The sequence below is a fragment of the Impatiens glandulifera genome, chromosome 9 (assembly GCF_907164915.1).
Source record: "Impatiens glandulifera chromosome 9, dImpGla2.1, whole genome shotgun sequence".
Lineage (NCBI taxonomy): Eukaryota > Viridiplantae > Streptophyta > Magnoliopsida > Ericales > Balsaminaceae > Impatiens > Impatiens glandulifera.
The window spans coordinates 26,829,302-26,855,917 of NC_061870.1; the positions used below are offsets into that span (position 1 = coordinate 26,829,302).

Here is a 26,616-nt window from a genome sequence, read left to right on the forward strand (position 1 = left end):
TTTGTTATCTGAGGGGTGACATTTAATTTTTTTTAATGAATTTCAATGATGGGGTAATGGGTGGGTGAATGAGAGAATTTCAGTGCATATAATAACCAAACCCCCCTACCCTTGGACTGAAGGGAATGACTAGACTATCAATTTGTCACCATTAGCTTTTTGTAACGGGCTGGCATTGTTCAAATCCAAAATAAAAGACAAACTGCCCTCCTCCTTACCTGACATATGTATTAATTTTGCTCCCTGCTCTGTTCTGTTCTGCTCCAATGTGATAACATGGTATTCTTCTAGGGATTTGAGTGGTTGATGATAATGGAGGGACTCATTTCATGGCTAAGCTTTTGTTTTCACTTGTTTGAAATGGAATTCTTTTGGCGCCTGTTTCTAAGAACAGGATAGATAGCTTTCAATGATGACTAATAAAAGCTGTTTGGGATGTCTAATCTACAAGGCCCTTATTTCATCTTAAGGTTATTTGAATAACTAAGGCCTTAGTTTTGTTATTTCAGGATATGATTGAATGGTGGCTCATGAAATGTTTGAGATTAAATTTAATAATAATCAATTGAGAATTAGAAGTATTTGGGAAATAGAATAAAGGTATGCCTGCTAATAGGTGAGTAGGTGAGATATATAAATAGAAATTATTTCAATGTCTCACTCTCAATAGATTAGTTTCTCTACTTATCTCTTCCCAAACATATTAAAATTAAATTTGGATCTACAATTCTTGTCTTTTTCTCCCCCATTAAAGTTAGGCAAGCCAAATATATTTACATCATAAGGTTTAGAGACTTAAGATTGCAAGTTAAAAAAAAAAAATGGTGTCCCTATCCTCTCTCTTTCATTCTGATTTTCAATATTGAGTCTTGACCTTATTTTCTAATCAATTATGGCATTCTTCTTACTTCTTTTTTTAACTTGAAATGAACACAGGCAGTAAAAGATTTTACATGTGGTCCTTCAATGGATTTTTTATTTTATTTATATAAAAAAAAAATACAAGCAAAATATTACACAGGCAGTAAAAGATGAGCTCACTATAAATCATTTCAGATTATTTGAGCCCAGTACAATTTTATTGTCTTCCCAAATTGGTCTTTTTTCTGCTATATTATTACCATTTGTTTCTTTTGAGAACACTTGTTTTTATTGTTATTCTTGAACTTTCATTAATACAAGTGAGCTTTTTTTCTTCTTTTTTACAAAAAAAAATATTAGTAATTAAACAAATCAGAAATTATGTATGGTATTGTTATGGTAGCTAAAAGATTGTTTTTTTCTCTAAAGAAAACAAATAGTAGCTGCAATTGGGACCACTTTTGTCAAGTTTTATTTTGCAGAATATTTACCTCACTAGAAGTACTGCTATTGGAAAGTTTAAAAGTTAATTTTACTTTGTTTCTTAAAATAATTACATTCAATATATTTATCTCAAAATAAAACTTCAGAAGAACCAAAAAAGTCAAGGCTTTCCATTAGTTTTATAGGTATAACCTTTGATACAAAATAAATATTGCAATGATTGTTAGGTTATGATAAATTTTCAATGAAGACTATATAGTAAAATCTATTAATTATTGTTAAATATGATATTGTAATTATTGGTATTTAATTTTTAGTTATTTCTATTATAATAGATGTTACACTTATTATAATAATTTATTGTTATTTTTTTTTTTACAAAAAATGTGCAATGTCCTTTTGTTAATTATTGGTATGGCAGAGATTGCTTACCCATAATAAGAAAACTAAATGAAATTAGTACAAGTTATTAGATGGTTGTCCTAAGTTGGAAACAAATTAAAAACATAAAAATTAAATAAAAACTTCCCTAACATAATTGAAAATAACTCACCTTAATTTTTTGTCTTTTTTATTATTGTATATATTAATATAAAATATGAGTTCTCAATTATCATTCATAAAATTATGAGTTTAAATCTTTAAATTTGAATTATTTAAAAAATACTAATATATAATATAAAAAATGTCATAAATTAAAGTTTTGGGTCAGATCACTGATTTCTTAAAATAAAAAGAGGGTCAATGGATATTAATGATGTTAAGGATGGATATTTTTAATTATTTTTTAAAAAAAATTATTTATTTTAACTCCGGCCAGAAAAGATATTTCTAAGTGAGAGTATAATATGCTGTGAATTATATTATGTATATATATAATTTAATATATTTTTTATTAATTAATGGATCATAAACAAAATTATAATTTTAATTTACATTAAAATATCTTAAATTAAAACGAGATCATAACTTTAAAATTGTACTCATTTTCTAAATTAATAAATATCTTAATTTTTATAATAAAATCTGACTGTTTATTCAATTATTTAAAAAAAATTGCATATTAATAATAAAAATTATATAATCTAAGTTAGTAGAAATTAAAAAATATCAAAATATAAGTTCCATTTTTAATAAGACACTTTAATTTAAATGAATCATAATTAAGTAAGATGATGCTAATTTGTTTTTGGAACAAATGTTTCAAAAATAATGATAAGGATTTTAATTTAGTATACTTTAAAAATCAATAGTAAAATACAAAATTTAATATTAAATAATGTCACTAACCTGGCAATACATGTCACTCCATTGGAAATAATAACATAGAACTTCAAGAATATCAAATTTTCACATGTTTTTTGGTTCTTGTTTGATTGTATTTTCTTGAACTTTACTTTTCTTTTTTATTATTGTGGGTGGTTGTAAATTTTAAACAATCAGTATATTCTAATATATAATAAATTATATATTTTCCCTTACCCCAATAAAGTGGGACCATGACTAAATCTTGGTTTTCAAACAAAAGAAAATATATATTTTGTCAAATGACTATATATATATAATAATGCCTTTAATTCTATTTATAACTAAATACATTTTTCTTTTTATTATCATAATATATAATGTATAGAATAATGATATCATGTTTATGTGTCTAAAATAATAATAAAATCTTATTCCTATTAAATTTTGTGGTTAGAATAACCTTAAAACCAAACAAGGCACTGTATTGACTGGTGAGGACTGTGGAGGTCACATAATAAGAAATTCAGTCAAAGATATTGGATCCATACAACTAATAAATAAATAAATAAATAAATACAGCTAAATTGTCACAATAATTTATTACTAATTTTTAAAAAAATATATTTTTTAAATATATACTTGTTACTATATGTTTAGACCACATATGAAACAAACTCACACTCAAGTGGAAACAAGATAAAAAAATAAAAAAAAAATAATAATTTATACACATCTGCAGCAGATAGATTGAGGAGCATTTCTATACATCATATTTCATCGCAATGCCCATGTTTTTTTTAATATAAGGCCACAATACATACCATATTTTACACATACGGTGTAAAAAGTCGAATTAAAAAAGCAAAATGTTACGGGTGTCATCGAAAGTGTTTTCAACGAGAGGACTTTACTTCTCAATTAAAAAAAAATTATTGAACTATTTTAAAATATAGAAATGTTGTAACTTAATTTTTATGTTGGAAACATGATAAGAAAATATAAAACATTATTGAGATTTCCAAACCTAAATTATATATAAATTTTTTTTTTGGCTGAACATCAAACCCCATACTTGTTTCTTCTGCTGCATAATCTAAATTTTTTTTATGTATGCATATTTCTCATTAAATTGTTTTTTTTTTTTGGATGGGCAACAACAATGGAGAGTTAAGAAGTTGGGTGAAGAAGAAGATGACCATTGTTCATGTTTTGGTTCAATTTGGAAGGAGAAATCGAAGAATTATTAGCAGCATCACTTTTATGGCTCAAACATGCGCCGCCTTCCAACACCCCATTTGGGCTCTCCGGCACCACCACCGCCGCCGCCGTCGCCGATGACCGACTTATCATCCTCAACAAATCCTTAATCACTTCAAAACACTTCAAAACTCTCCCCTTGTCTAAATTTAGAATCAAAGAAGAAAAAGACATTGCCTTGAATTCCACATGATCATCTTCTTCCAAAACAAACATAGACACCGCAGCTGCAATCTCAGAAGGCTTAAATTCCAGGAAATCAATACCTGCAAATTACATTTTAACTGTCATTATATGATTCCCATCAAACCAATTAAGTAGATTCTTACTTTGAATGATCAAATTAAGTACATACATACATACCTTTAACTGTGCTTAATATAATCTCAACTGATCTAGAGATCATAATTGGACTGGGTTCGAATCCTTCAATATCCTTGTTCATATTTCTAAGAAAGTAATCAATGAAGGTGAAAGGAGTAGAAGCTTGCATTCTCCACTTTAAAGTGCTCATCAATAAAAGCTCCATTCTTTGTATGTCCTTTCCTTCAAATACAAACTTTGGTTCTTCCTCTTTTGAAGACATAAACTGCAATTCATCATTATCATTATCATTTGCAAGATTAAATCAAACCCATTTCTAAAACAAACAAATTAACCAAACCTGTAAATCTACATTCAGAGGAACAACCGTCTCCTCCACTTTGACTGCTATTGACAAACAAGCTACAGCTAACAGTTGAACAGTCCAACTTTTTTCCCTCTACCAAAAAAAGAAAAAAAAAAAAGATAAAAGGAAGAATCATATCATTAATTGAAACACAGATTATATGATTACTTACAGGCAGTTCATGGACTGAAAGAAATCTGTCCAAATAGTTCATCGACAGACAAATGCTCAATGGACCAAAATTGTAATAAGCTTGCGTCTGTTCATCTCAAAACACATAACCCATTTCAGAAACCTTCATTAAAGACATCAATGAACCAGAAACAAAAACAAAAACAAACAAACAAAAGGCATAAAACCCAACAACAGATCGACCTTTGAAATCCAATCAAGAGCTTCCTTCCTCACGCTCATATCCAGGTCACCACTTCTCAATCTAGATAGATAATCATCTCTTGGCAAATGCTCACTCTCTGCTTTGAACATAGAGAAAAAACCTTCTTCACTCAACAATGGCAAACCGATGGATGGCTCCGATCTGTTCCTCTTAATGCCGATTTCTTGGGTACGATTGGAATGAGTTTGATCATCTGGTGTCACCCAATCAGGACCGTCAAAGCAACACAGGCTATTTGTTTCTGTACAGAGCAAGTCTGAGGCATTACAGTCAATGTTACTGTCTGCCATTGTATCAGAACCCATTAAAACCCTAATTAAATTCCATCGAATTAGAGCTCAAGAAACAATTTTTTTCCTCAATGATTCGTGCATGTACAAAATGGCAGCAATTTTTGTTTTACCATAAACCAGACAAGTAGGGTGTATTAGAGAGAGAAAGTGCTGGTAGAGAGTGAGAGAGAGCTTTTATAGGGTAAGTGGATTCATATAATTGTAGAAGACAAGCATATGAAAGGATAAAAATCAAAACAAAAAGAAAATAACTTTTTTTTTTATTTCATTTTTCTTTTGCTCATTTAGATCTCTAAAATAAGTGGTTAAGAATTTCATAATAAATAATTATCATTTTATATATTATAATAATTTATTTATGATTTTTATTATGTAATTACCTTTTCAAACATTTAAATAGGTATTTTAACAAATATGTTATTTCATTTATTATCTTTAATAAAAGTGATAATATGCCATTAAAAATAGTTATTAGCATATCTGTAAAGTATTATTAAACTATAACTACTACATATCCAAAATTATATATTGCATTCATATCTTCAAAATTAAGTTAATTCAAGTGTAAAATAAAAAATTCAATGATATTTTATCAAATATGTTATTCATGTATTATCTTTAATAAAAAAAAAAATTGATAATATGCAATTAATGAGATAAAAAATAGCTAATGACTTATAGTTAAAATATTATTAAATTGCATTTATAAAGATGGTTTATTTTATTTTTTTAAGGATATTAGCATTAATTTATAAAGGTGGTATACATTTTACTACAAAACTGGAGATTTATGCATATCCATACCTTCAAATCAAATTAAGGCGTTGTTCATTATTTAGATTTCTTTTATAAATTTGAATTATGAATGATGATTTTGAGAGTGTAATTTTTTTTTATAAAATATATAAAATGTATTAATATATAATGAAAAAATAAAACTTAATAATTTAAAATAAAATTAATAAATTAATTAATACGAAACAAAAGTGAAATAATATTTAATTTGATAATATATATATATATATATATTATTATAATAAATAAAAACATTTAGAGAAACATATTATGTGTAAAACAACCTATCATTGTATTTTGTTTTAAATTATTATATGATAATCTTTATAAAAAAGTTTTTGTCAACTTTTAAAATATATAGTATTTAATTTTTTTTATTAATAAATAAATTTAAAATACAACCTTAATAATTTTAAAATTAAAACAATTAATTATATATTTTAGTTTTTCTTTAATTTAAATATTTCATAATTATTTTGTTTTCAGTTTTTATTTTCTTTTAGAATTATTTTATTGGAATTGTTTTATTTCAAATTTGTTATTTGATTTTTATTATTTTATATTAAATTTAATAATAATTTTAAAAATAATATAATTATAATTTTTGTTTAAATAATACTATAAATTAAAATAATAATAGTTATTTATTAATTATTTAAAAATTTTCCAAAATATTTAACATGTACATTGACATTTTAAAATAATTATTTAACAAATATTAAAAAAAACTAATAAATTTAATATAATATATTTTTTATTAATATTTTAAAGTTATTCTTTTATATATATATATATATATATATATATATATATATATATATATATATATATATATATATATAAAACAAAATTAATGTTAGTATTTTATTATGTTATTATTATTTTTATAAAATAATAATATAATTAGTATTTTTAGATATTATTAAATAAAGGGTTTAATCATAAAAATAATAAAATTATTATTTTTTAAGTAAAAAAGATGAAAAACAAAATACTAAAATATATGTGAATTAAAAAAAAATTAAAAAGAGAAATGATTAGGTGAGAGAATTTGGTGAGTGAATTTGGTGAGGAAATGACTTGGCATAATCTTATTCGTTGAAAAAATCAAATAATTTCTCTCTTTTTCCTCCCACTTTTACATTTTTTACGAAGGCAAGTCATTCTCTCACCAAATTTCCTCACCAAATTCTCCCTCTCTATCACTCTTATTTTAAAAATTGGTAAAAATGTATTTAAAAAATAAAATAAAATTATTTTTAAAAATAAACTTTATTTTATTAAAGAAGATAATCAATATCAATTTATTTTCAAATTTATTTATTAGTATATAGAATAAAATTAGACATTACTTATTTTAGAAAATAACCTGAAATTAATATAAAATTTAGGAAAAACATACCAATTATATTTTACCACAATAAATAATTTAGTTTAGAAAAAATAAAAAGTTACCTTTTTAATATATAGTAATACATATTATATTTATTATTATCATAATTATTATATATTAATAATATTATAACAATATTATTAAAAATGTTAAATATTGTAATAATACCAATACCTTTACCATATTTATCTATTAGATGATTCTATAGCTCTATCTTCTTATTTGTATAATTTAATATCTATATAATACAATCTCATTATGGTCATTTTATTTATTATATATATAATTTAATATTTATAAAATAGACATAATTTATGTGTTCCTATTTTTTAAATTCTTACACTTTATATATAAATTTTCTTTAAATTAATTTAAAATTGTGAAATCTCACTTTCAAACCTTGGATGGATGAGAATATACTAATTATTAAATGAACTTTCGTAGCTATTATCTTTTTTCCTTTTATGGAAATGTGAAAGATGCATATTATATATTTTGGTTACTAAATAATGGTGCAATCAATTATTCAAATCAAACTTGCAATCTATAAAATCTATAGTTGATTGCATATATTCATGAAACCAATTCAAATTGACGTGTGCCTACCTTTTTTGACTTATTCATTTCATTTGACTTCAAATTTAGTTGTTTATTTTATTAAGAAAAAATGAAATTACATAAGATCCTAGGGTTTTGTTATCAATCTTATTACTTTTGAGCACACAAGTGTTATTTGACATTTTTATGTACATTCATTTATGTTATGTTTATATTATTTGAAACACATTAGTGTTGTTTTAGACAAATTTTAATTTTAAGAATATTATTGCTCTTAATTTATCATGTTCTTGCCAAATGCTTAAATTTATAAGCATGAACCAACACATTAAATTTATAAGCCCATTAATATTTAGTATGGGCTTGAATCCACATATTTAGTATGATTGGCAAGCCTAGACCAACACTAAAAACATCTTTTGGTTTATGCCCGGATTGAAAAAAATATTATGATTGGAAGTCAAAATATTTAAATAAAATTTAATTCAAACAATCCCAATTTTTATATTTTATACTATGCCCTCTTACAAATTTTCGGGTACATTTAAAAATGATTAATTTATGATGGAATAATAAGAGGACAAAGATATTCACTTCCTTCATTGCTGATTGCAAAAAAATTAAATATAACGAATTGAATGACACTTTAAAGAATTAGACAAATCATAACAGGTTTGAGTTAATTTCCCATAACTTAACAAATAAAGGTTGGATTAAGGTTAAGTGTGACAACCGCCACCAGATTTGAGAATAAGGTGGGATCCTTAATCTCATGATAGGTGAATCACTGATAAAGAAACGAATTTTAGAGAGATTTTTCATCGATCTAGTGGCCGATGAAACCTTGTTTAAAGAGCGAGCAATCGCCAAGTTTAATGATTTGGGATTTCGTCTTTGTAAAAAAATAGTGATTGCAATGTCCTCTTTGGCTAGCATCATTTCAGACAAGTTCGAACCACTCCAAGCTGAAGGCATGACTCTTTTGGGTGCAATCATACCTTCCCTCTAATCTTAATTTTCAAATTCGAGCCATGCAAGATGAGACTGTGCCTGTGAAAAGTTAGAATAGATTATACTAAGTTCGTTAAAATTTTAAGTTAACTCTTAAATTTTGTATGATTTTACGATTTCAAATAAGATTAACGACTCTGATTTAAATAAACTCTTACGGTTTTAAATTTACGATAATAAGATTTTACAATTTTATAAATAATTTAATTTTATTATTTTATATTAAAAAAATAAATTTATATTTATAAATTAAAAAAATTATAATTTATTAAAATAAAAAATCAATATAATTAGTTTTATAAATATATATTTTTTTTAGTGTTATTTACTTATTATTATTTTTTAATTAATTTTATATTTTTATATTTAAATATATAAATTTTTAAAATTGACTAGTTATAAAATACTTAATTATATATAAATAATAATAATAATAATAATAATATATAATTAATATTTTTTAAATTAAAATATTATATTATGATTTTAAGTAAACTATAAATTTTACAAGTTCAAATTGAAAAACAATTTTACGTAAACTCTCGATTTTGACGACCCTAAATCGTACCAATAAGCATAGTCGACCCAATTTTAATTTTGATATGTCCTAACTTAAAAAAGATGAATTTTTTGGTTTCATAGTTAAAAAAAATTATTTTTATGTTGAAATATGAACTTATAACCAAATTAAAAATTTTGATTTCGATATTAACCACAAAACATATTTTAAGACACTAATAAATTTAACTAAATATCTTAGTTGCCTTAACCCGTGACTTCTCTGTCAAATTGTAAATCTCAACTAATTAAGTAGCCTTAACCATGTGGAAATATATTTTGTATGAACATTTAAGATTAAATCTATTAATGAATTATCATTTTTCTTTGAAAAAAATACCAAGAGGAAAAAAGGAGCTCAATTTGGTAATGTTTGTTAATGATTTTACTTATAAAATAATTTAAAATGATTCGACCATCTCATTTTTTTTTATTTAAAGGTGATATGCAGAAGAACTTTGTAACTCACTCTATTTATTTTATTAGCAAAAATATATCAAAAAAAGGTCTCACTTACTTAAAAAAATAAAATAAAATAAAATATTTTTGTAATAAAAAAAGAAGAACCTTTGTAGCCTAACCTGTAGGTTTTTTGAAGCCGAAACCCTAAGTCGGTCATTTCAGGCCTCTGCCCTTCTCCTTTCGTTAAAGATGAGCCCAAGTGCTAACTAGGAAGACATTAAATTTATAGGCCCATTATTATTTAGTATGGGATTGAGCCTAGACCAACGCAATAAAAACATCCTTATGGTTTATGCCCGGATTGAAAAAAAATATTATGATTGGAAGTCAAAATATTTAAATAAAATTTAATTCAAACAATCTCAATATTATGCCCTCTTTCAAATTTTCGGGTACATTTAAAAATGATTAATTTATGGTGGAATAATAAGAGGCAAAGATCTTCCCTACATTGCTCTAGAGGGTTTAAACCATTTTTAAATTATTGGAGATTACTATGATACAAGATTTCAACAAATTTGAATATTTGTTGAAATATTTAGATATAACAGGATTGAATGACACTGTTTTAACCATTTTTAAATTATTGAAAGTTACCATAATACATGATTGCAACAAATTTGAATATTTGTTGAAACATTGAATGACACTTTTAAGAATCATACAAATCACAATTTAACTAAATATCTTATTTTGTTATTAAATGAGCTGCTCTATGTAAGGATGATAATTTGAAATTTCCGCGACAATCGAACTGAATTGTCCCGTTTGAAGCGGGTTTTCTCCTATTTGACCGGTAGTTGACCGGGGATGGGCGATGATGGTATTTGTGTTCCTGTTCTGAATACTAAAAACATAATTAAATATATAAAATCACTGATATATTTATTTATTCATTATATTTTATAGGAGTTTTAAGTTTATTTCTTTTAAAATAATATAATTTTTTTAATATATTATATTAAAAATTCGTTTATATAAAAAAAATTATTTGTTTTTGAGAATATAGTATAAACAATGCCCCACAGGGATTTCCTGAAACTGAATGAGGTGAGATTAGTAAGAAAAAAATCCTCGAAGTAAAAAGGATGAAAACGATAAATGCATTCCTCGTCCTAAATCGCCCAATTGTCATCCCTAACTCTAGGGTTAGGAGGCCATAACTCATGGCTTCTTCCTCCATGTTATGCTTGCCCCCTAATATTTCTGAGTCTAAGGGTAAGGCGGGGACAAACATTATCAAAAACATATAAAATTTACTCACTCATAAGGACATATTTATCCGGATAGAGGTGAACCTAAAGCAAATCGGGATAGAACCGGATGATGTAAAGTGTGGTGCTGCTAGTACCTCTGATTGCCCATGGGCCAGGGTAGCCCCGACTTCCATAGGTCAATGGTTCGACCTCTTAGAGAATTGAGGTTCCTGTGCGGACGTCTCTTCTCTAAGATTTGTTTGTTCCGTATAGAATACCCTTCCTCGAGTTGTTAAATTACAAATCTCAATAAATTAACTAGCCTTTACCGGAATTTAGAAACTTAATTTATTTTTCGTATAAACATTTAAGACTAAATCTATTAATAAATTATAATTTGTCTTTGAAAGAAATACCAAGAGAAAATCAATGGTAATGTTTGTTAATGATTTTATTTATAAAATGATTCCACCATCTCATTTTATTTTATTTAAAGGTGATATGATATGCCTAGCAACTTTGAAAATTGAAACTCCCTCTGTTTATTTTATTAGCAAAATTATATAAAAAAATGTCTCACTTATTTAAAATAATAATAATATTTTGTAATAATAAAAAGAAGGACCTTTGTAGCCGAAACCCTAAGTCGGTCATATTTCAGGCCTCTGCCCTTCTCCTTCGTTAAAGACGAGCCCAAGTGCTAACCAGACAAACGCCTTCAAGTTCATCTCTAGAATGGAGCTGTCTACTTCCATAACCATCTCGGCACTCCCTTCTTTCACTTTCAACAGGCCTTTTCTCACACGGAAAACGTCTCTTCCTTTTAAGCTATCTTCATTTTCTCGCACCAACCAAGGTTCTTTCTACACTCTCTTCTGAAAAGTTCTGAACTTTCTATGCCCCTCTGCTGAAGTTCTTACAACCCTTCTTTTACCTTTGTTTTTCAGGATTGCTGTACCGCACTAATTTGACTGTGAGATCAACATATGAAGAAGAAATCCCAACTGATTCAAATTCAACCAACTATGTTGCAGACTTTGGCAAGATAAAAATTGCAGATGATGAACAGGAATCACTTTCTGATGATTCTCCGACAGAGTTGATTAAGGAAAACATAAAAATGGAAGATGATCAACCAGTTCAACATGAATCATCGGTTTCTGATGATTCTCCGGCAGGATTCCCTAAGGAAGACTCTCCCTTGGATGGCCAAATGCAGACACTTGAGTTTATCGATAAGCTTGACATAAAGGTTAAAAACTGTTTATTTTGATTATTTAAAGAATGTGAAAAAGATTATCTTGATCATTAGTTTGAGCTGGTTCATGCATTTTTATGAGGCATGTATATGTATTGATGAAAATTGAAAATTGGGTGCAGTGGGATTCAGACAGTAGTATATATTCAAGTCTTCTGCTAGGAGGTGGTGCCCTGTTTGGTTTATGGCTAGCAACAGCTGTTGTTGGTGCTGTTGACTCTATACCATTGGTATGTCTCTGAAAATACCCATCTTTTTTATGAGCAAATTAAATGTTTCTTCTACTTTACTAACTTGGAGTATTTTTCTTGAACATATATCAAAACCAAGCTTCCTAAATTTCTGGAAGTTGTTGGTCTTGGATACACACTCTGGTTTGGGACTCGATATCTCATCTTTAAGGTGACAATTTTTATCTGCCTTGACAAAAATCAATCAATTTTGGCTTGGAATTTAAGTTAACAGTATCTCCAATTAATGTTTTGTAGGAAAATAGGAAGGAATTGGCTAGCAAGATTGAAGAGATAAAGAAGTATGTTATATGAAAGCCCAATGATGATGCTTGATGTGGAATGGAATGAGACTTGTTTTAATCGTTGTATTGAACATCTGTTTTGTTGCAATCTTTAGTTGTTTTGGCAGTTTTGTGATCCATCATCATCATGTGAATAAATAAGTTACAGATTTACCATGAAATTTTGTTCTATTATGATATTATTAAATAGCATATTTTGTTTTTACAACACCATATGCTTGGGATAAATAGCAATTTTTTTTATATTAGTACAACTCCTCTTTCAATCAGAGCATTCTTAGGAATCAAACATAAAACCTAGATAGAAACCAGAATGAATATTAAACATTAATGAATGACCCATTAATTACACTAACACAAGATTAGATTCTACAAAATTCATTATAATTTGCAACAGTTTAGAATTGAAACTCAACACTAGCAAACAATATTTTCTCTAAGACATTGTTCTCATTACTTAATATCCAATCCAAGACCATATAGGAAGTTCCACTTCATTGTTCCTCTTCTTTTAAGTATCAAAAAGATAGTCTAGTGAAACCAAGTCTCAACATAAGGTACAAAAGGAGCAGCACATATATTGTATCAACCAACAGAGAGTGCATTAGTGATGTCTATGGCGATCTTTGTCCCTAGAGTAAGATGAGTTGTGATAATCTCGATCTGCAAAACAAATCCAAGAAAAAAGGCTACTATAATATAAAGCTCAATCAAGACATTCTAGATTATTTGGAAATAACCCTAGATCAAACAAGATAGATGTGGTTAATGAAATGGTTTCTTCCTCTAAAAAAGCAAGGTCTAAGAGAGAACAATCTACAAACCTCGAGAAGAGTGATGTCTTGACCTCTCTGCAAGTCCTCCTGCAACAATGGAGTTAGATAAGTAAAACATAGAAGAAAAAGAACCAGAAAATTAGTATACATATAAAAATGTGTTTCTCATACAGACAGACCGACCTGGGTCCTTTCCTTTGTCCTTGGACCGATGATTCCTGTCCTTCATTTTCTCCCTTTCTCTATCCAAATCATCTCGCTCCCTTTCCCTATCAGAATCTCTTCCTCTGTCACGCTCCCGAACTTTGATTCTTTCCCTCTCCTTTCCCCTATCCCTTGCTTCAATTTTAAACTCAGGTTTCGATTTAAATGCTACTTCTTCCTTTGGTTGATCACTTGGTAGGCTCTCTAAATCATCACCACTCTTCTTAGACTCTTTCAACTTGTCAAGAGTAGCAGCAGCTTTCACGTTTCCATCTTTAGTTCCACCGGATTCGGCATCAACAGCTTGACCTAGAGGAAGAATAACAACACTAGGAGAACTTTCCTTCTGTAACAGCTGAGATGGAGAGTCCCAGGACTTGGCAGCAGCAGTTGTAAAAGAACCATCGTCTTTGCAAACGTGTATATACTGAGCCTTGGGGAGGGTGTATAAGTGTGCCAAAACTGTGCAGACACCATCTATTGCAGATTTGTCTGCATCAAATGCTAGCCACCATGGTGGTTCCTCAGGAAGGGGTACATGAAATCTGCGTGCAGCAGCATACACAACACCACAGGCCACTGCCTCGCTCTTGAACCGAACACACAAGGTTGTCCGCAAACTGCCAACACAAGATGAAACAAGCTCTTAGGCTTTCTTGATGTGGGTTATTTGATATAAATCCCAAATAACCTACTATCCAATCAACAATCTTCTCATCAATCACATTATCAACCAAATACACAAGGTAAACACTCTAATGTAATAGACAGCCTGTTTGCAGTTCAACATGTCACAAATAAATGGACGCACTAGTTAAGACATTCTAAAAGATATGGTTAAGAAAATGCATTCTAATGTCAAAACCAATAAGTTAACACAATTGCCAGGTCAATTCATTTATCAGTTTCAATACAATTAGCCATAAAATTATGTAATTAGAAAAATACCAATCATTGGCAAGGTTCCAAGCTTCTTGTCTCAGTTCTGGAGGAGTTTTGAGGGTAGCTAGGTAATTTGATATGAATTTATGAGGATGCTCCACATGACAGATAAATCCCATTTCCTTTAAGAGATGTCTTTCTGTCCTAATAAGATTCATCTTCAACTCAGCATATTTCTGTCAGACGCAACCAAAAAGAAAGAAAGAAACCAATTACATCACGAGTTAGTTAAGACATAAATCTTTTGTGCAAAGGACGGCCCCCATGTTTCTCAGGGAACCAAAAAATAATTAGAGACGTTAACCTTTGAAAATGGATCCAAATGCTCCACTCGTAAATTCTCTCTCCTACACTCCATTCTGTGGAAAACCATTAGCACATACCGTGCTTTTCTGGGACTTTCTTCAAGTTTTGATGCAAGCCAAAGACAACTAGCAGCCACTCTCTGCAGGCAAACAGCAGTCGTAAACAGATCAAGAGGTTGTTTCTTTTGGATCAAGATTATAATATAATCGTAAGTGGGCTTGAATGGAATAATACCTTAACATTGAAGCGAGCAAATGACTTCTTACAGTAGAAACGATGGAACAGAACTTGACCAGTTGCCATTACTGCTTGGGGTCTGTATTACACATGATCAAGGAAAATCCAGGAGCTAAATTGGGGATGACAAGTGAATTACAATTCAATTAAATAACATTAGTATAATTTTGTAAGAGAATAAATAAAAAGGTAGATGGATACAGCCTGAGTAATATCCCTCCTTCCTGAATGAGGTCACAACCATAGATTCTAAGGGTTGTCTCAGTAGCTTCATCTATATTATCTTTCCTGGACGGTGAATCCTTCAGCTGCTCATCAGTTAGGTAAAAGGTGTCTATTGCAGTGTAAATCATGGCTGATCCTAGACAGACAAAGAATAGTTCAAAACGTTCAACATATCAGATGTTTAATAAAAGATTACAAGTGTAACTAACCTCAATAGCACTCAATTCAAATAATATTGTTCCAATGCGAAACGGGTAAGTGATGGAAATCAAATAAATCCAATAATTTGTTCGAAATGAGACTCTATGAGCCAAAAAGACCCTTAAATTGCAAAATGAAATTGAGTGGAGGGGAGATTTACCCGTTTGTTTCTGTCGTAAGAGGAGAAGGAGACAACTGTTGGTCTGGCGATACAGGACTTAGGGCAAGGTTCGGTCTTGGGGTTTTGGGCAGAACTTCTGAAAAAAAGGGGAGGGGAGGACGATCGGTAGGGTCGTGCGTGAAGGTGGGTGTGGCTGGTCCGTCGATCCAAACGAATCTGGTGGCGTTTGGCAGGGCGACGCGACTCTCGCCGCCTCCGTCTCAGTTCTCACTCAGTCTGGTTCTAGCCAGCTCTTTCTTACGAAGGCTTGTTTGGTGGGATGAGTATCACAATTTATTTTAATTTTCTTTTCAAACAAATAGTGATTTAAGCATAAAATAACAATTTATAAGTAAATTAAAATAACATTTATAAGTAAATTAAATAACAAAACAGACGTATTAAAACAAAAATAACATCATTAATTATTTTTGTTTAATTTTATAAATTCTAAAATTCTCATATTTAAAATAGACTAAAAAATTAAACTTAACCAGAGTGACAAAGAGTATAAAATAAACTATTTAACTATAATAATTAATGTTTAATTTTATTTAAAACAGTCTTCAATGATAAAGAGTATATATGAACAAATTTTTAATAAAATTTACATATATACAATTTTTAGTCTCTCTTCTTTAATTAAATTTTATTTTTTTCTTATCATATTTATTATATTATATATATATATATATATTATATATATATATATATAAAAAATATATATATATATATTTCCTTACCATACTTCATCTAAAAAATTATTTACATTAATATTAATTCAAAATATAGATATTTATTATTATTATAAATGCCTTACATTCATAATTTTATATTTATTTTATCAATAATTATATATATATATATATTATATTATATTATTTTAATCATTAATTTTATATAAATACATTTGATTTTTTATCGTACATTTTTACTCTTATATAATATTTTCTTTTGATAATAAATTACAAAATATATATATTTACTCTTATATAATATTTTCTTTTGATAATAAATTACAATATATATATATATATATATATATAAAATAATAAAATTATTTTCAAAAATCTCAAAAAATCTAAATAGTGTGTTCACATTGTTTTTTCCCTCACATATTATATTATTTATATATATATTCTTAATAATCTTATAAAATATATATAATATATATATAATAAATGTAATTATCCTATATATATATTATATTACTTTTCATCATTAATTTTATATAAATACATTTTATCTTTTATCATACATTTTTTCTCTCATATTATATATATATATATATATATATATTTTTGTTAATATAAAACTTAACTAATTGATAATAAATATTAAATACAAAATATATATATATATAAAATAAAATTATTTCAACAATCATAAGTGGTATAACGGTTTAAGTGTTCGCATTTAATGTTTAAAACTATGGTTCAATTCTAAAACACGCAAATTTATATTTTCGAGAAAGCATTTTTTATTATAATATATGGTGACGTAACTTTTAAACAAATAATAGGCATCTGAAAGTGTGAGGTCGGAATTAGTGGTTGCTTTGACTATTACTTAAAAGTGTAAGGTCACGAGATGAATATCAAATGGTGGGTGGTTTGTCGAGTGAGAGATTGAAATTAATGGTTAGTTTGATGAGTATTTGAAAGTGTGATTCACGAGATGGATGTCGGGTGGTGATTGGTTGAGATTGGTTTTTGATTTGTTGAAGTAAGTGTAAAAAAGAGGTTAACTAAGATTGGTGAGTGGTTTGTCGAGAGATAGAGATATATGAAAAAGTGTGAGTCACAAGGTTATGGTCTGTGAGTAGTTTGTCGTATGAGTTACAAGATGAGAGTCATGAATTGGAGGGTTAGTGGTTGAGTTTGACGAGATATAAGATGTGTATCATAAATTGAGGTCGACTAAGATTGGTGAGTGGTTTGTCGATGGATAAAAAATGCATATAAAAAATGTGAGTCACAAATGAGGGTCAATTGAGGAATTAAGTAGGTGCGATGGGATAAAATATATAATATTAAGTTTAAGATTAAACTTAAATTTTATAAACTAAAACAAATTTTAAATTAATTAAATTTTAAATAATATTAATTTTATCTAAAATATTTATAAATGAATAATATTTTATATATATTTTTATCCGTGCAACATGCTAATTTTTTAATAATAATAAATAAACTTATTTTATCATTATTATATATAAATAGTTTAATAACTAATAGTTTTTAAATAAACTTTTAATTGATGATGTTTTTCACAAGTGATGGATTACGCAAATTTGTTTAACATTTTTGTATTGAATAATGATTGTTACTCTTTTTAAATAAATTGATTTTATATTAATTTAAAAAAATTATAATATATATATTATTAATATATATATATATATTATAAATATTTATGTAAATAAACATGATTTTAAGATTTTTTTATAATTTTCTATAAATTTCGTGTTTGTGAATTACATATGTAAGATAATTTAATATAAATTTTTAATTTTAACACTTGAAGTTGTACGTGATGGGATGTGAGCTTTGACATTTAAAAGGGTTTAAAAGGAAATAGTTTTTAGTTTAATCAAAAGCTTATTTCTTTGAAATCATTGTTATAGAATTGTGAGGAATAATGAGGTTTTTTTTATTGGAATATCAAATAGAACAGAAAATACAGGTAAATAGTGATGTTTTTTCTTACCTGTCCCTATTGATAAAAAATATCAATAATGACAAAGAAAGCAATAATGACATACTTGTTTTCATACATTTTAGTTTTATATGAAAATTAATATGATGCCATGCAAACCTGAAGAACCATAAGGATAAATATATATAGCTGAACAACCTACTAATGTTGTTATGTTGTTTCTATTTAAAAAGAATATTTGTTATTAGATCTTCCCAATATATTTTGTTTTCTTATTATATAATTTTCCTTGAGTATAAAATTAAAATATTTTAAACTTGTATTACGACATGTTACACTTGGCACATTAGCAAGCTAATAATAAAGTTTTTATAGAATATAAAGTACTATGAAAGTGTTGAAATGTAACCGATATCACAAAAAAATTTACAACACTCAAATTTGGAGGAGAATCAAACATTTATATGTAATAATCCACAACTAAGGAATGCACAATCTATACCAAATTAAAATATTATACGAAAAAGCCAAAATCATTTTACCCCCAAAAAAACTCCACTATTCATAATTAACACAAATCAAGATCTTTTTAAAAAATTCACTACCGAAAAATCTCTTCAAATGAAAATAATATATAAAGAAAGTCCCGAAACTTTAAATTCTAAGCATTATGTTACATTAAGTAAAACACTTAGTCAAACGGGGCAATTAACATGAGGGACATTTATTTGGATGGGGTGGTGCGGTTATTTCGATACAACCACCTATACACAAAAATAAAGCATCGATCAACCTCCTTATTTGTTGTGTTGATTTTTTTCTCTTTATATCGGTTGCGTTATTTTAGTGAAGTCGGACAATCTACTAACATCGAACTAACCGTATGGTGCAATCAGGAATGGAATTTTGGGCAGTATTGATGTCAAAGGTGACAAAGTGACCTTAGCAAGCAGGTGCGGAGCCAAGTACAAGCCGGCCCGGGCTACAGCCTGAGTAGCCTTAAATAGCATGTATGTATTCCATTAATAACGACGGTAAATTACCGTCGTTATTGGTTATTTTCCGTCGCTAAAAGGCATTGGTGACAGCAAACTATAAAACTAGCCTCGATAGATTTTTTTAATAAAAAATTAGCTCAGTCCCGGTTAGCAAGGGTGGGATTAGTTGGGTTAATTTGGCAGCGCCGGCAAAGGGTTGTTGGGTAATTAGGTGGGGATGTTTGGGTTGGGATTGGAGGCCCCGTTTGAAGGAGTTGTCGAGCCGCATGGCTTGTGCCTAGATAAATGAACACAACCCCAAGGTAGATCGAGGAGACACACATGAGCCAATGTGTAATTATCTAGGGTATTTTCTTGTTGGATGAAGAAAAGAATGTTTGTTTGACAGCTTTTTGTAGAGCACCAGGATCTCTAATTAATTAAGAGATCTTCTTTATAGAAGATCAAGACCATGTTTGATCTTCGTTTTTATGGGTTTTGTCATAAAAAAAATTAATAATTTTTAGATACAAACTATTACGTATTATTAACCTGCAAGTATGATGAATAATTATTTTTTTATAAAATTAAATAATTGAAAAAAATAGAAAAGAACTAGTTAAATGAAAAATGAAATATAATTCCGGTCAATAGTATACGCATAGTACGGCATAATCACGAGTGCCGCCGACCAGAAAAGGGATAAATTAGAACACGCAAAATTAGTCTAATATATAAGTGGTCCCCACTCTCCTCCTCCCCGGTCATTGCGTTCAGTTTGGTTGGAGACAAGACAAAGGGAATTTGTACCAATAAATGATTTCATAACAAAATAAACAACACCTTAACTCCAAACAAGACCTAATTAGTCCTTCTCCTTAGTATTGAGAAAGACGGGTCCGTTTATTATCCGGCAAGACCTGACACACTGCCGCCGCCCTGTCGACTCCTATTCTCACCGCCCGTCGTAACACCGACATTCCCTCTTCCCCACCGCCGGCGGCGCCACCACCCATATCCACCCACAACAAGTTCTTCGTCCTCTCCCCAACCGTCGCCATCTCAGCCCTAACCACTCTCCCTTCAACCGCCCTCACCGACCCAGCCAATTCCCCCATCAACCCTTTCCTCTCATCGCAACTTAACGCCACTTTTATCACCGAACTATTTCCGCCGCCGCAATAACATAGCTTTAGCTCGTCTGTCTCTGACGGCATAATCTCATTGTTAGCTGCCATCTCCGCCGCCACACTTTTCATCTCTCTTATGCTCCGCACCACCTCCGCCAACAGCGATGCTTTGTCCGGCTGTCGTGTCATGCTAGTTCTCCTTAATTTAAAAAACAAATAACAAGAACATGATAAAAAGAAAGTGTATATAACTTACTTTGATGGTACTGTTGGGAAGGAGGGAGCGGAGGGTAGAGAGGTGGCCGTTGATGCGTTTCCTCCGCCTCCTCTCCGCCTCGCTATGGCTCCTGTTTGGGGCGGCAGAATTATTATTATTCTCCTCCTCCTTCTCCGGCGCCATATTTAACCTAATTCTCTTCTCGTACTCATCATATCCCGGAATAGAGCACATTTGTAATTAATTATTACGTAACCTGTTTTGGGTATGAATTATTATATAACATGCATATGGATTAAATCAGTAAATTTCATATACATTAATCACATCAAATATATATATATATATAACCTGATATAATTCCTGGCTTGTAGAAGAGGGTTTAATTAGGGTTTGTTCTCAGAAAAGAGAATGTGAATTGTGAGACAAATATTTAAGGGAGGAGGTAGAAGATATATAAAGCTTCTGCGACAGGAAAGAGACTTAACATTATTTATATATACTATAAAAATTATATCATTTTGAAGCAGTTTCTGTATAATTAAGCTACTTTTTCATGCTGTTATTAATTTCAAATAATAAGCTTTCTTTTATGGTAAATAAAGCAATATATAATAGATACATGAATTGGGTGCAAGTTGTTTGAGAATGGTAACAGTTTTAACCAATAAGTTAACTCCTAATTAGTTAATTAAATGAGGTATTAATTAATTATGATCTTACATTCTTTATTGTGCTTTGTAATTTTGAGCATTTATTTAATATACAAGTTCTTTATTTAAAACAAAAAAAATCATTACCTTGGCCGTATCAGCAAGTAAAGTAGAATGAATAGAGAGACAAGGATTAAAAACTAAAAATAAAAAAGTATTTCTCTTTAGGCTAAAAGAGGTAAAAAGGCCAAATTTTACTAGGGGGCGATGATTTTTTGGGAAATAAAAAGTGAATATAATGATTATAATTTAGAAAGCTGAATCAATCATTATTAGTATTTAAAAATAATTATTGGAATCCAAAGATTTAGAAAAAAAAACTAGAATAGTGCAGACAAAATGACTTACTTTTAAATAAAATAATAATATAAAAATATGTGTGGTTTAGTCTTATTGGTATGATGTTGAATAAAATGAATTAATTAATCAGGTGTTAATAAATGAATTTTGAAGTGTCAATGTCTGTCTGTCTCTATAATCTTTGACCGAACATAATAGCTTTATTTGTATTTTTCTTTGGAATAATAATTTAGAAAAAAGAAAGTCCATAAAGTGGATGAGAAAGGGAATAAGGGCTGCTGTAAAAATGGCAAAGGGAGGGCAGTCTGAAAATGTCTCTTGCTTTTACTCCTAATGTGTATGAATTTGTCTCTACTTTACCAAGACAAAACCAAATACATTTTTTAAATCCAAACATTCTTTTCTTTTTCCCCCTTTTTTTTAATATGTTATTAGCTTAATCTATTCCTTAAACTTAATTTATTATAAAATTATTTATTTAATAACATCTCATCTTTTATTTGGAGAACCTTGTTTTAGGAGATTAATTAAGGTTGTTTATAAGACATTTTAAGTTTTTTACCAGTGACTCATTTAAACTCTCCTCTTCTTCATAAATTACTACACCAAAGATTTGGGTATTTCAAGAAAAATAAAAACAAGTATATTAATTTTAAGTTAGAAAAAAAAAATCAAATATTCAACCTTACTCAATCCTTAATTATTAATTCTATTCTTCTTTGTAGTAATACCTAAAAATATAGAAACAAACCAGATTTAAATATATTATTTAACCTAAACAAATTAACTAACATAAATTATCTAATTAAAATACTCAGTAAATTAAGAATTAATTAAACAAGACTCAAGATAAAAAATTATAACACTTTAATTTAATTTAAGACTGCAGTTACTTAGGATGATAATGGGTACCTTATACTTCATATTTGTGGATACCCAATGATCAGGTTCAAGGCATGGTGAGGGACAAAAATACTTGATCGAGTTCAAGAATGAGAAATGTGTGAAGCTCAAATCTGATACTCAATACCCTATTAAAAATAAAATATTTTTTTTTTATAATTAAAGTTTTAATGTGACATTTCAAATACTTCATAATGACCAACATTTTACTTCAACTTTATTTTTATAATATTCCAAGAAAGTTGTTTTTTTTTCTTCATTACTTTTTATAGCAATTTATTTTAATAACATAATATTATGATCCGTCCTTACATTTTATCTTCAATATTCATTCTTTAATTTTTTTTTTTAAACTTCATTAAAAATTTTCTTCAAATCAATTCAAGTAAAAACAAAGTTATTATTTTCTTTAATATTTTCAACCTAACTATAAAATTATTTATTATTTAATAAATTATATTTCTTTTTCTTCGATCTCTATAATCTTAGATAACAAATTAAAATCGGGTCAGGGATATATATTTCACTACCCGACGGTACATTAAAAAAAACTAAAAGATTGTGCATGCATTGCCAATCTTAAGTTGATGCAATATATATACTATGAAGTTAATAAGAATATAACAGACAAACTAGACTAAGTTATTTTGTAATTTAGACATTAAAATACTATATATTTTCATATTGTTTTAAAAAAATGTTTAAAAAATAAATAAAAGATACATAAGTAATTCCCATTAATACCCAACCTAACCTTAGGATGTATACAATATGTTGTCTCGTCCTGTAGCTTGCACTGCTAATTGATACAGGTATGGCTGTTTCGTCCTTTTTGGCCTGCAATTCTAATTGAGATTAAGGTTTAAGAAATATAATTATTTGATATTTTTATTTAGTCGATTGAATCATCCAATAACATTATGTTTCGATTTTGTTTGTAATTAGAGAAATAAATAATTAGTGTATATATTGGACATATGTTCATCTCCTATTCTAGTTGGTTGACATACCATATACTTAGATGTATGATAGAGGACTTAAACAGGTCAATAGCCTTAATGTTATTTGAAAATTCAGACTGAAAAATCAAAATATTACATAATCATATTTTAAACCTTAATCGAGATTTCTAATAAGTCACATAGTCAGAAGAGACATAGAACGTCAAATAAGTTGAAAGGTCGCGCAAAGTATTGTTCTTTGCGAAAAAGAACTGTTTTTTTCTTAATAAGTTAGGGCAAAGAACCTATTAGACACTTACAAATGTATAACTTTCAGCCTCAAATAGCTCATTTTTAAAGTTCTAACCAAAAGATAAAAATGTAAAAAATGTGCAAGCCTTGCATAAAAAAAAGTTAGTTTTACTAATCACAGTCTTCCTGCCCCTAAAATAAAAATCATATTCATAAACTAAAGCCTTGTTCTTAAAGTTATTTAGACAACTTTTAAATAATTCAAAATCTTTATGCATACCCTTTACTAATTAAATTTATTAATTTATCTACTAAAATATTTTTATATTTAATATATATATATATATATATATATTATGAAATATTAATATATTTTAATTTTTTCAATCAACAACTCAACTTTCTTCATATCAGTTATTTAAATAACAGATCAAATGTAAAACATTAAAGCAAAAATAAAATAAAAACATAATTATATATTTTTCTTGGGTGATGGATACCACGGGGAAATTTGATAACAGCTTATTTTTAAAAATAATAGAAAAATTATTCTTCTGTAAAATTGACCTTTTATTCCTTGCAAAAGACTAAATTACTCCCTTAAAAACTTTTTTCTTCTATTTCTCTTCTTCTTTTCTACTGTCTTCTTCTCACTCAGCGATGGATCTTTGCTATCCCAACAGCGACTGCGACAACTAGTCTTTCTATCTTCTACTCTCTTCTTTCTCGTCTGCTTCTGTTTCCCGTCTGTTATCCCTCCGACGACTGTAGCATCTACGTCGAACTGTAGCCCCCGACTCCATTATCAATCGGAACCGTCCAAACAAAATAAGGGGCATCAGTCATAGGTTAACTAGTTGTGGAACTTGCATCAAAATCTTCTCAAGACTGTCAATAGGCACAAAATGCAATTGCGCCAAAATAATAGATTGAAATATATTAGTGAAGTAGTTTAGTGATATTTATTCTCGACATAATAGACAAGAATAATTACCACTACAACTACTTTACTATATATTTTAATCTATCATTTTATTTCTATCATATCGCAAAGTATAGTTTGCGCAGACTTTCATATATATTGCACAGGCCTAAGATGCACTATGCATCTCAATTGTTAATAAGAATTGTTTTCAGCTATAACCAATTAATATAAAACTTACCCATCGGCGTTGGTTGAAGATTTAGCTTGATGGAGTCAGGGGCTACAGTTCGGCTACAGAGAAGCAGAAGCAGACGAGAAAGAAGAGAGTAGAAGAGTGAAAGACTCGTTGCCACGGTCGTTGTCGGGATAGCAGAGATCCTTCGTTGAGTGAGAATAAGAGAGAAAGAAGAGAAAGGTTATTAAGAGGATAATTTGGGCTTTTACTAAGGGAAAAAAAATCAATTTTGCAAAAAATTAATCCCCTGTTTCGTTAAATTTTCCGTACCATGTGGTTGCCTATTGTATTGTTATTAATTGGTTTTATCAATGAAATCTTCAAATTTAAAAATAATAAAACCTCTAATGTCGTATTCTTTTAATTACTCGTTTTTATAATGTAAAATGGTGAATAAAATAATAGTCAATATGATTTAATCTTAAAGTTTACACGTAATCTTTAGTTGTAATTGTTTGACAATTAAGTCTTGACCCTCACATAATAGCTTTTTTGATAGATCATTTTGGACTTTTTGTTAATTTTTTTTGACTTAATTAATGAAAAAGTTGGTTGATTGAACTTTTTATAAACAGTTGAATTATTATAATACTTTTGTATTTAAAATTTAAAATATATATATATATATATATATATTAAAAATATTTTTAATATTTTAATGGTTAAATTGATCGTTTAAATAAATAAATATAAGATGTTATATGTGAGTTTTTAGTGATTTTTTTAAAAGAAAAAAAAAGGTTAAACAAACTAATATAACAAAATTTATTAAAATAGTTATTTAATTTTCTATATTTAATAAAATTATTTATTTATATATATATAAAAGTATATTAAATTTTACATTTTTTCTCCTATGCAACTATCCTCTATAATTCTCTAACATAATGCCCGATGCTAGGGTATTGGGTACGATAATCGCGTTCAAATATTTTAAATCGGGTTCAAAGTCGGATATGTGGAAAAGGAGAAGGTAACTAATCGGGTACGAGTTTAGTGATGGCCCTAATGGGGATTGTGCTAAAACTTAAGCTCGATACCGACTATATTAATATAATTTTTTTTTTTTTTTATTAAAGTTTAATGTGACATTTCAAATACTTTATTATTACAAATATCATTATTAATACAACATTTATTTTGTTGTTATCCGTGGGATAGGAGATACTCTTAGGGTTGATAACGAGTACTCTACCCAATGGGTAGTGAAATACCCACCCCGAATTCGATTTTCATTTTTATTATCCTTTTACCCGATTGCGATATCGACGGATATCCCATTATCCGATAAAAAAACTTATAAGATTTAAATATTGAAAAAAAAATATAAATAATTTTAAAATTAGTAATATCGAAATTAGTAAAAAACAAATAAAAA

The 26,616-nt window shown here is 28.2% G+C and overlaps 4 protein-coding genes across 5 annotated transcripts; 1 reads left to right on the forward strand and 3 right to left on the reverse strand.

Annotated features, from left to right (window-relative positions):
* Window positions 1–3,608: 3,608 nt before the first annotated feature.
* LOC124914192 (cyclin-D4-1-like) lies at window positions 3,609–5,331 on the reverse strand. The gene is made up of 5 exons (XM_047454691.1): window positions 4,856–5,331; window positions 4,653–4,739; window positions 4,475–4,573; window positions 4,174–4,399; window positions 3,609–4,076 (listed from the first exon to the last, which is right to left on the reverse strand). Exons 1-5 carry the CDS (start codon window positions 5,180–5,182, stop codon window positions 3,721–3,723), a joined length of 1,095 nt encoding a protein of 364 aa, XP_047310647.1. The 5' UTR covers window positions 5,183–5,331; the 3' UTR covers window positions 3,609–3,720.
* Window positions 5,332–11,775: 6,444 nt separating this feature from the next.
* LOC124914431 (protein CURVATURE THYLAKOID 1D, chloroplastic-like) lies at window positions 11,776–13,090 on the forward strand. Its single transcript, XM_047454977.1, has 5 exons — window positions 11,776–11,999; window positions 12,091–12,395; window positions 12,524–12,631; window positions 12,732–12,803; window positions 12,890–13,090. The coding sequence occupies exons 1-5, from the start codon at window positions 11,879–11,881 to the stop codon at window positions 12,944–12,946; spliced, it is 663 nt and encodes a 220-aa protein (XP_047310933.1). The 5' UTR covers window positions 11,776–11,878; the 3' UTR covers window positions 12,947–13,090.
* A 165-nt stretch (window positions 13,091–13,255) lies between these two features.
* LOC124914430 (cyclin-L1-1) lies at window positions 13,256–16,256 on the reverse strand. 2 transcript variants are annotated; one of them, XM_047454976.1, is made up of 8 exons: window positions 15,988–16,256; window positions 15,603–15,762; window positions 15,399–15,480; window positions 15,163–15,303; window positions 14,865–15,034; window positions 13,896–14,536; window positions 13,761–13,787; window positions 13,256–13,599 (listed from the first exon to the last, which is right to left on the reverse strand). In XM_047454976.1, exons 2-8 carry the CDS (start codon window positions 15,752–15,754, stop codon window positions 13,541–13,543), a joined length of 1,272 nt encoding a protein of 423 aa, XP_047310932.1. In that variant the 5' UTR covers window positions 15,755–15,762; window positions 15,988–16,256; the 3' UTR covers window positions 13,256–13,540. The 2 variants fall into 2 exon arrangements, with proteins under 2 accessions (XP_047310932.1, XP_047310931.1); XM_047454975.1 differs by having other exon boundaries at window positions 13,761–13,799; window positions 15,988–16,255.
* Window positions 16,257–20,476: 4,220 nt separating this feature from the next.
* Window positions 20,477–21,210, reverse strand: LOC124913666 (transcription factor bHLH30-like). Its single transcript, XM_047454077.1, has 2 exons — window positions 21,009–21,210; window positions 20,477–20,929 (listed from the first exon to the last, which is right to left on the reverse strand). Exons 1-2 carry the CDS (start codon window positions 21,201–21,203, stop codon window positions 20,501–20,503), a joined length of 624 nt encoding a protein of 207 aa, XP_047310033.1. The 5' UTR covers window positions 21,204–21,210; the 3' UTR covers window positions 20,477–20,500.
* Window positions 21,211–26,616: the final 5,406 nt, after the last annotated feature.